This window comes from Falco punctatus (genome assembly GCF_963210335.1).
Source record: "Falco punctatus genome assembly, chromosome: 3".
Lineage (NCBI taxonomy): Eukaryota > Metazoa > Chordata > Aves > Falconiformes > Falconidae > Falco > Falco punctatus.
Genome location: NC_137582.1, coordinates 65,184,967 through 65,195,972, shown reverse-complemented (window position 1 = coordinate 65,195,972; position 11,006 = coordinate 65,184,967). Strand labels below are relative to the sequence as shown.

Below are 11,006 nucleotides of genomic sequence, written 5' to 3'. Positions count from 1 at the left end.
GTAAGACGGGGACGCCGGGCATGAGCAGACGGAGGCCCCCGGCCGCGGCGGGGGAGCGTGCGGGGGTGCGTCCGCCGCCGCCGCCGAAACTTGTGCAAGTTGTGCGGCCCGGGGCGGCGGGGCCGGGCGGCGGCGGCGGGCGCCCTCTGCTGGCCGCGGGCGGCGGCGGCTTGGCGCGGGGGGGCGCGGCGGGCGCCGTGAGGCTTCGTCCCGGGGCCGGCGGGGCCGGGGGCGCCTCGGGCGGCGTGGCAGCAGGCGGCGGGGGGCGGTCTGGCTGCTTTCCCTCCTCACGCCTTCGCTTCGCCGGCAGAACCAGGGCTGTGCTTTAGATACGCGTACAATTTTATTTTGTTTTTATTTGAGCTCCGTTTAATTTTGGTGGCGTTTGCGATTTATTTCCTTGGGTAGCTCCTGACGGTGTTACGAGAGAATCCGCCCAGAGACCCCGTAGGCACGCAGGAAAAGGTGAAATAAAGTGGGCTTAAGTAGCTAGTCTGAATTGCTTTTCTGCCGAAGATAAATTTTGTGGAACTTTGAAAATGCTCCTTTTTTTAAAAAAAAAAAAAAATCTCTAAAAGAAAAGCTGTATTAAGTCATCTTTCTGAGAAACTTAGAAGTACTTTGTTATCTTAAGTACTTTAGATATGTTCTGACACCTATAGAGCTTCAGAGAAATTTTGTTTCTGTTTCCACAGAAAGAGCCAACATGCAAAATAGAAGGAAACCCGAAACTGTTCTTTTAACAAAAAAATATTGGCTTTCTGCCTCCTTCGCATGTTTCCTTTTTGCTTCATAACGGAAAGAGCAGGATTACCTGAATCACTGAGGCAAAATCTGGGCATCATTAGCTGAAGATAAGATGAAAGAAGACTTGAAAATATGTCGATGCTCCATGACTATTAATTAAGACACACCTTTCACTAACAGAGGGGAATAGTGGTAAAAGCACTGCAGTTTCATCAAAAGGAGCTAATGGAGGATCTATGTTGATTATTATTTTTATTTTAATTTATTTTTAGTTCCCACTCTCCCATGAGTCCTAAAAGAGAAAGATAGAAAGAGTGTATGTGGAAATTGAGATAAGGTGAAGGCTGAAGACAGTAACTTCAGTTTTGGAGTCTCTTTTCCCAGTGCTGTGAATTCCCTGTTTCATCAAATATATAATTTATTTAAAACAATGTGTAATAATTTTGTGATCAGTGGAGTTTTGTCAGCTCCAGAAGTGGAATTTGACCTCATGGAAAGCTTTTTAAAAAAGTAAATGTATGCCTCCAATTTCTTCTTTTCAAGTTACTGGGCATTGTGAACCAGTGTTTTATATGCATGTCCTAGAGATTTTACTTTTTCCCTGATTTTAATATTTATGTATTTAGATTTAGTGTTTTGTTTGAGAAAACTGTGACCAGACAAGGCACCTGAGATTTGAGTTTTCAAGAGCCTTGTTATTTCAATATTGCAGCTCTGATTACTGACTGTCTGTTACAATGCACAGTACACACTAAATCTTTTCTCCTCAAAATATGCCTTAAGATGTTCACTTTTGTACTAACTGGATCAAAGTTTGATAACTGAACATTGTGTTTTGTTAGGAAATGCATGCCTGGGGAAGAGGAGCTGCCTAATGGATCATGGCTCTGATGTTCACAGGGCATACTTTATTTCTAGCATTAACGATGTTTGCTGTCTTCACTTTTGAAGAATCTGTAAGCAATTACTCTGATTGGGTGACTTTCGTAGAAAATGTAGATCAATATGAAAAACAGCAACTTGAAGGTCTTAGTGCTGAGCAGAAACTGAAAAAAACAGTTCTTCATCCAAGCTTGTATTTCAGTGCTGAAGATGTTGAGGCACTGAGGCAGAAGGCTCATACAAGCCATTTGCATCTATTTAGAGCCATCAGAAGTGCGGTGATGGTTATGCTATCGAACCCTTTATACTACTTACCTCCACCCAAGCATGTTGATTTTGCTGCAAAGTGGAATGAGATTTATGGTAACAATCTGCCACCTCTAGCATTTTATTGTTTGCTGTGCCCCGAAGATAAAGCTGCGTTTGATTTTGCTCTAGAGTATATGGATAGAATGGCTGGCTACAAAAACTGGTTGGTTGAGAATGCACCTGGAGACGAAGTGCCACTTGGTCACTCCCTAACAGGATTTGCCACTGCTTTTGACTTCTTGTATAATTCACTGGAAGATGAGAGAAGGCAAAAATACCTGGAGAAGATATGGTCTGTAAGTGAGGAAATGTATGAGTACTCAAAGGTTCGTTCCTGGGGAAAGCAGCTTCTCCATAATCACCAAGCAACCAACATGCTTGCTTTGCTTATTGGGGCTTTAGTTGCAGGGGTGGACAGAGGATCTCAGGCAAATATTTGGAAACACACTGTTGTTGATGTGATGGAAAAAACAATGTTTCTGCTCAATCATATTGTAGACGGGACTCTCGATGAAGGAGTAGCTTATGGGAGTTACACAGCCAAGTCGGTAACGCAATATGTTTTCCTGGCCCAGCGCCACTTCGGTATTAACAATTTGGAGAATAACTGGCTCAAAATGCACTTTTGGTTTTACTACGCCACCCTGTTACCAGGCTTTCAGAGGACAGTGGGCATAGCGGATTCTAATTACAACTGGTTTTATGGTCCTGAGAGCCAACTGGTTTTCTTGGATAAGTTTATTATGAAGAATGGAGCTGGCAACTGGCTGGCACAGCAGATTAGAAAACACAGACCCAAGGATGGGCCAATGGTGCCGTCCACGGCACAGAGGTGGAGCACACTACACACTGAATTTATATGGTACACTGCTGAAATCACTCCTCAGCCGCCTCCTGACTATGGTATGGCTAAAATGCATGTGTTTCCGAACTGGGGAGTTGTTACTTATGGGGCTGGACTGCCAAATAGTCAGACAAACACCTTTGTGTCCTTTAAGTCTGGAAAACTTGGTGGACGTGCTGTCTATGATATTGTTCACTTTCAACCGTATTCCTGGATTGATGGGTGGAGAAGTTTCAATCCGGGACACGAACATCCTGATCAGAACTCTTTCACTTTTGCTCCCAATGGACAGGTGTTTGTATCTGAGGCTCTTTATGGACCTAAACTGAGCCATCTGAACAATGTTTTGGTCTTTTCTCCATCTCCTACGAGCCAGTGCAACCAGCCTTGGGAGGGACAGCTAGGTGAGTGTGCCCAGTGGCTGAAGTGGATTGGTGATGAGGTTGGAGACTCAGCTGGAGAAATTATAACAGCTTCCCAGGCTGGAGACATGATGTTCGTGAGTGGTGAGGCAGTATCTGCTTACACATCAGCAATGAAACTGAAAAGTGTGTATCGCATTTTGCTGCTCTTAAATTCTCAAACATTGTTAGTAGTAGACCATATCGAGAAGGAAGAAGACTCTCCTGTTAATTCTGTCAGTGCCTTTTTTCATAATCTTGACATTGATTTTAAATACATACCCTATAAATTTAAGAACAGATACAATGGAGCTATGATGGATGTGTGGGATGCCCACTACAAGATGTTTTGGTTTGATCATCATGGGAGTAGTCCTGTTGCTAGGATACAGGAGGCAGAACAAGCTGCTGAATTCAAAAAGCGATGGACTCAGTTTGTAAATGTTACCTTTCCAATGAAAAACACACTTACAAGGATTGCTTACCTTTTCTATGGCCCATATGTCAATGTTTCTGACTGTAGACTCATAGATAATGCTAAATATGGATTTCAGATTTCACTCAGTGTCAACAACACTGAAAATACCATCTCTGTTGTGACTGAATATCAGAATTTAAAGACAAGGTTTGATTACTTAGGATTCGGTGGTTTTGCAAAAGTAGTTCATGAAAACAAAGTGACTAAGTTTGGTCTAGGTACTGAATCCATGAAAAAACAGATAAAAAATAGTAGGGTAGCTTTCCCATTTGGATTCAAAGTGAGCATAATTGCAGGGTTAATTTTGGGTGTTAGTTTGGTCATACTGGGTTTTCAGTGGCGGTTTTATGTATCCTTCGGTAAAATGTTGCGTTGGATCCTGATACTGGTTGTCACATTGTGGCTTATTGAGTTGGTGGATGTGTGGAGCATGTGTACTCAGCCTATCTGTGCAAAGTGGAGCAGTGACATGACAAGGCTGGAACATGATAAAGGCAATAAAGCCAAACAATTAGAAGGAAACCCTGATGTTTTGCCAGATGTTATCATTACTTCACTTCCTGCTTCTGGTGCAGAAATTTTAAAACAGCTGTTTTTCAATAGCAGTGACTTCTTATACATCAGGATACCTACACCCTATCTCGAAATTCCTGAGACTGAATTTGAAATTGATTCCTTTGTAGATCCATGTGAATGGAAGGTTTCTGATGTCCAGAATGGTCATTTTCATCGTATCCAGGGGTGGCTCCAGTCTCTGGTTCAAGACACAAAGTTACATTTACAAAACATTCATTTATATGAAGCCAGCAAAAGTAAAATTGCTCAGCATTCTACCATAAGCAAAGACAAAAAGAAACGAACCAAAAAGAGAGAATCTTTGTCAGAGCAAAGAAGCAGGGCAAGAGGGAGTCAAGATAAAGATGCTGAATATATTAGGGAACTGAGAAGACATCTCGTCTATTATCCTAATGCACGACCTGTACTTAGCTTAAGTAGTGGGAGCTGGACATTAAAGCTTCCCTTCTTTCAGGAAATCCTAGGACTGTCAATGAGAGCATTATATGTAGTGAGGGACCCACGGGCGTGGATCTATTCAATGTTGTACAAAAATAAGCCAAGCCTTTACTCCTTGAAAAACGTTCCACAACACTTGGCTGCAATGTTTAAAGGGCAGAATGGTAAAGGAAAATGCAGTTTAAATGAAGGCTATGCCTTTGAATATGAATCATTAAGAAAAGAACTCTCAAATTCTAATTCAAACGCTGTTTCTGTGTTGTCCTATCTATGGCTAGCAAACACAGCAGCAGCATTGAGAATAAATGGGGACTTGCTGCCAACAAATTATCACCTGGTCAAGTTTGAAGATATTGTGAGCTTTCCTCAGAAGACGGCTGAAACAATTTTTGCCTTTCTTGGTATTCCTCTTCCCCCTGCTAGTTTAAACCAAATATTATTTGCCACCTCCACCAGTCTTTTCTATCTTCCTTATGAAGGGGAAATTTCACCAAGTAGCATTCATGCCTGGAAACAGAACATGCCCAATGAAGAAATTAGACAGATTGAAGATATCTGTTGTTCTCTAATGGACCACTTAGGATACCCAAAGTTTATAGAATAAATGCTGCTGGTCAGCAGGAATTTGCACTAATGATCTCTGACTCCCAATTTGTGAAAAAATATTAGAGAAGTTTGTTTATTCTTGTAAAATGTGTATAGTCTGCTACTTTCAGAGAGATTATTTTAAGAAAAAAGATAGTTGTTCTTGCGACTGTGGTTTTGGTTTGTTGTGTGTGTGTTTGTTTGTTGGTCTTGTTTTTTTTAAAAAAAAAAAAAATCCCCCCCAAAAAACAAAAAAACCCAAACAAAACAACAAAACCTAAAACCACTTTCAACTACTTTTGCTGCCTTTAAAAAAAGGGTGTGTGAATCTTTGCAGAACTACCAGCTGGGGACTCTCTAGCTCAGGGGATTAGTAATAGAATATGGAGATTTTCACCTCCAGTTCACCAGTTTGACTCCAGCCCAAGTGGTTAGTTCCTGAAAGTACTTACCATCTGATGACTGTATGACAGCTTTTATGAAATTAAACTGGTTAAACTGGCCCTGTTCCCAATGGTGATAATTAGCTCCTTTGGACAGGTTTACTGATGCATTCTTTCTGTTGTCTCACTGGTCAATATGGTGGTGCAAAATAAACATAAGCTGATATTTAAGGCTGTTCAGCATCCCTTCAGCAGGAGGAAACAGAACATTTGAGTGAATCTAGTTCCTTATTTACAGTCTCAGCAGACAGGCCTAGGACTGGAATGGACATGGATACTGAATATCGTTATAGGACATGGTTCCTTCAGCTCAGAGGTGTGGCACTTGTACTGTGTTTTGTGCTTTGACAAAAGAAAAGACTTAATTCTCCATGCCTGACAATATGGTACGCTTTGTGAACCTGAAGTAAACTATCCAGAGAAAAAGAAATGGGACTAAATCTCAGAAACCAACCAGATCTCCCAAACAAGCAGTTAAATTTGGAGATTTTGTGTAGCTTTGACCTGCCTCAACCTAACTTAATTTTGAAGTTTGTTAACATCTTGGCTCCTTGAGCTGCTTTACCCTGTACCTCCTGCCTAAGAGGTTCTGCAAGCATTTTCTCTTTCTGTAGTGAGACTTTTCCATCCTTCTTTGTTGTAACACATTTCTCTGCTGATTTTGTGCATAGTTATCACTGAGACTGGTGCAAATATTTGGTGTCATTGTCAGTGGCTTATTGTTGATGTCTGCATAAAATGGCAATCTGAGATTCAGAAGATCTTAAATAAATCTCCAGGTCTGTGTTGCTGAGGGGTGTTTTGCTTTTCTGTACAATGAATTTCTGAAGGACAGCCATTGCTAACCTCAGGTCTTCTTTCAGAGAGGAGAGAAATCTGAAAATCACCTGTGATCAGCAACCCAACATTTGGGTGATGTTTCCCCACAGTAAACCGTTTCCAAAGTTGTCTTGATTTTTATCACGATTGGTGTTTAACATGGTACTGTAATATGGTATTGGTTTGGAAACAGATAGGCTTGATAGAATAGATGTGTCTTTGTCATAGCTTATTTTCTTCCTGAGTCACACTCTTTCTTTGTGCATGCCCAATAAATATATATATATATATATATATATATATATGCATATATATATTCACATTTCCCAATTTAACTTGCTCAGCATTCTTTGGAAATGAATGCATATTATAAATGTCTGCAGATGTGTAGATCAGTTCACAAAGACACATCTGTTTCCTTTACCATCTGGTTTTTATTACAAATGGAATTGTCTTGAAATATGCTTCAGATGGTTTGTGGGAGCTGGGATCAGAGTTTCGGCTTATTATATTGAAATATGCACGTAATTACTGTTTATTTGGGTGGTTCACATTTGACAATGTCATAGGTGCAGTGACTTTCTCTGTACAGATTACAGGTACCTTTGCTGATTTTTAATATAAAGGAGTTCCTGTCTTTCCTTCCAATCTTACTATTACGTCCCTGTCTTACTCTGCTGTCTTGTCCCTCCCATATGTACATTTCACATCCTTTGGAGCACATTGTGATATCTCATTATGACCTAGATAAAAACAACTCTTTCTTGGCCACTCATTAGTACAGGGATCCTCAAACTTTTTAAACAGGGGGCTGGCGTGCGGATGAAGTGGCAGGCAGTCATCTGCGGCTGCTTGTTTCCCCCCCCCCCCCCCTCCAACCACCGGCGGGGGGGTGTCTGTAAATACCGGGGGCCGGATTGAGGACCCTGGGGGCTGTATCCGGCCTGCGGGCCGTAGTTTGAGGACCCCTGCATTAGTATGTCAAAATAGGCCTCTAGCATGATAAAGCTATTAATATTTTGTGGTCTCACGAATCATAACTTAGCTGTCATTTACCAGCAGTAGTTGTTTTTTCCCCCTTCAGTCTTGGATTTCACCCCTGGCTAGGTGGAATGCCCTGTTAAGAGGAATATTAAACAAGTTAAGATACACTGACATGTTAGTGAAACTTTGGTTTCCAAGTATCATTCCCTCAAATTGGCTTCTCTCTGAAGCCATTTTTGATCATATGTTAAAAATAAAAAGGTATTAATGTCTGTACAGTCTGTACTTGACAGAATAATTTTCAGCATTTGCCTTCTATTTCCAGGATTTACGTTCTAGAATCAGAGCAAATAAAAAGGCTTTTCTCTGTCAGATGTTTTAGGGTAGCTGAAGGTAAAAATTAAGACTGACTGTGTATTTGTGGAAGTAGAAAGAGAACTTTGAATCCAAATCCATTCTTGAAAGTACCATATGGAATGCCACAATAGCCTATAAAACAACTTTTGTTTGATTTTGAGGAGTTAAGATGGACAGAATTGTCTGTCTGGAGCGTTATCTCTGCTGCTTTTGGTTATCCCATGCACTTACATTTATAATAGCATCGTTGCTGTCATTATATGTGCAAGATCTAGGAGCCATTTCTTTTCTGCACTGTACCTTCCAGGTTCAAAGAATGCATATTACTCAGATTTTGTTGCAATGTGTGTTCCTTATGCAGATGCAAAAAGGTAGAAGAGAACTCTGCTTTATTTTTAGATCTTGTTTTGAGGGCAAATACATTATAATCATTATGCTAAAAATACGTAGAAGGAAAAGCTGTGTCTTTTCCTAGTAGGAATGGCTAATATATGGCAAGTCTTCAATTTACAATCGAATAGTTGTTTTGTTGAGTTTTAAATGATAAGCTACATGACCACTTGACCAAGGTTAGTACCAAATGAGGTAGCCCATCTGTGGAGCTGAATGACATGTGTTGAGATTGTGGCCCTCTACCTGTATGAACAGCAACTCAAGACACAGCAGAAAGCTGAATAAACATGCATATAGTTGATGAGAATGCCCACTAAAAACTGCAGATCTGGGACTTCGCAGAATAAATTTCAGTGGCACTATCCATAACATGACAGTTGTGGTATTAAGAAGCCTGTGGAGGCCTGGTGATAAAATAAATAAATAAATAAATAAATAAATAAAAAACCAGAACCAGCTTGCTTTCTCTATTAAACGATAAATTCCAATTTTATGTCTGTGTTGATCCTAAGTCAAATTGGTCATTAAATAGATCTTTTTCTTTGTCTTATGCAAGTGATCTTACTGAGGCTGTGGTGTCTCTGTGTATAAAGAATATGAGTGCAATGTTATAATATGAAATGATTTTGTGGGTGTGCAGAACTATCCTCAAAATTCTATTCTATCACAGGCATCCAGAGGAAAAATGATCACTACATAGACACAGATATTAACCTCCCATTTTCTCCCTATATTAATGTTTAAGACTGTCAGTAAAATTTGAGAATTGTTAGATCTTTTTGAAAAACATGTCTGTTTAGGTACATTGTATTGAAAAGTGTTCTGGGCACTTTCAGTTACACTCATCTGAAAACTAGTCTCAGTACTACTTCTTAATTTTGCTTCCTTTTTCTCCCTGTGTTAAATGTTGATCATTATTTATATTATGTCGTAATTTGGCCTGTCCAATTCTGAGACAGCTAAGATTTTGAGGTATTGTAAAAAGGTAGGCTTTATTTAAATGTGTCTATTTCTGAATCATATTTAGAAGCCTAAGAAAAATAAATGCCAAGGAAAGCATTTCAGTTATTTACTTTGTACTAAGTGACGTTGGCCCTGGGGAGATGCACATGGGTCTTGGCATTCAGAGTTCTATCAAATCACATGAATCTAGTCTCTCAGTGTGCCTAAATGCCTCTATTGCTCCCAGTAGGCTTTTCCCAAGAGCGATGTTTGTGGAGATGAGCTGCAGTATCATGGTCATATTGGTTCCTTTCACCCTCTTAGCATGCAGTTGGCACGCAGTCCTCATGGGATTTATGTTTGAACAGTTAATTTGCCAGGTCCAGAGTTGAATTTCTGTACAAGAGCCTCAATTATATGTAAAATATACGGCACAATTCATCTGACAATGTAATACTATTCTGATAGTGTTAGAATGCAAATCAAACAAAAATGCACTTCAGGTTTTATAAAGTTATTGGTAACTGATTTGTAAAGCTGCAGTCATGGGATTATTACTTTTTTTAACCATAAAAACGGTTTCACTTGCTGTTGAAACTTCATGATGTGACTGCTAGGGGAGTCCTCACTATGCCTTGACAGTCAATTATTTCCATTGTTAGTCTCAGAGGCACTATTTATTTGATGAACATGAACATATGTAATCTGGAATTAATACTGCATTTGCTGAAAACATTTGAAATGCACAGTTCAAGATTAAGGATAAAAATACATTACCTCAGTATTTCTATAAGTTCCAAAAATTATCCCCTTTGAGAGTGTGTGAAAGGAGTGGTTTAGGTCAGGTCACTTAAAAAATTACTACCAAAGGGTCTGAGCGAAAAAGGTTTAATATGAATTTGTAGAATTGTGACTGCACAAGATTTGATGGCAAGGTTCACTCTATTACGTACTATATGGAATAAATGCACAGAGATAAATCAAATTACAATTGAGTCAGAGTAGAGTTGGAAAAACTTTATAAAGATCAAAGGCATAAGAGCGTAAAGGAGATCCTCCCACTGAGTCCGAGGTTTGGAGTGGACCCCCTTGCTTTCTAAACTCTTGCAGAGTTTAGGTGTGGCTAGATCCAGTTTTAGGCTCAGACTTGGTCAACAGTTTATGGTTAATGGAAGAGATACAGAGAGTGGGGTAAAGAATAAAGGAGACCCTTCTACTGAATCACAAGGTTCAGAGTAAATGCTGGTGCTTTCTGAGCTCTTACAGAGTCTACATGTGGCTAGGTCCAATCTTAGTCTCAGATTTGGACAACGCTTTGTATCTGAAGGGGGGAGAGAATGTTCATAATTCAAAATTATCCATAGGATTTTAGCAGCAAATAAAATACTAAATAAAATTTGTTCAAATCACAAAAATATCCTAACTACTTCAAGCTTACAATGCATGTCATAACAAAGGTATGCCTGTTAAAAGTTCCTTTTGAATTCAGTGAAATAGTTACATCTAATGCCTTTTGCATTCCTCAGCAGGTGAAGTTGAACCTCGAGGAGCAGGGGTATCAGCCCAAGTCTCTTCAGCTTCCCACAGTGGTCCCCCTCGTATCACAAACTTGGTGGTTTGCGAGCTCTGAGCAATGTCCCACTCAGAGGGAGGTGCTGGTTGCAGCTCGTTTGTCCAGGAGAGCTCAAAAGGGTCTCACTTTGGACTGCTGTTAATAAGGTTGTGAGATTATTGGCTTTAGTCATCTGCATATTTCCATCCTGGCCACAATCTGAGTCTGTAATTTTTTCAAAAATTCCAAGAACAAT

At 40.0% G+C, this 11,006-nt stretch overlaps 1 protein-coding gene across 2 annotated transcripts in view; it reads left to right on the top strand.

Moving 5' to 3' along the window:
- The window catches only part of DSEL (dermatan sulfate epimerase like), a 58,599-nt gene extending 49,259 nt beyond the window's left edge, over positions 1-9,340 (top strand). For both annotated transcript variants that reach the window (XM_080381146.1, XM_080381147.1), the window contains one exon: positions 696-9,340. In XM_080381146.1, coding sequence (XP_080237272.1) covers positions 1,629-5,279 — 3,651 coding nt within the window. In that variant the 5' untranslated portion in view covers positions 696-1,628 and the 3' untranslated portion in view covers positions 5,280-9,340. The remainder of the gene's footprint in view (positions 1-695) is intronic.
- Positions 9,341-11,006: the final 1,666 nt, after the last annotated feature.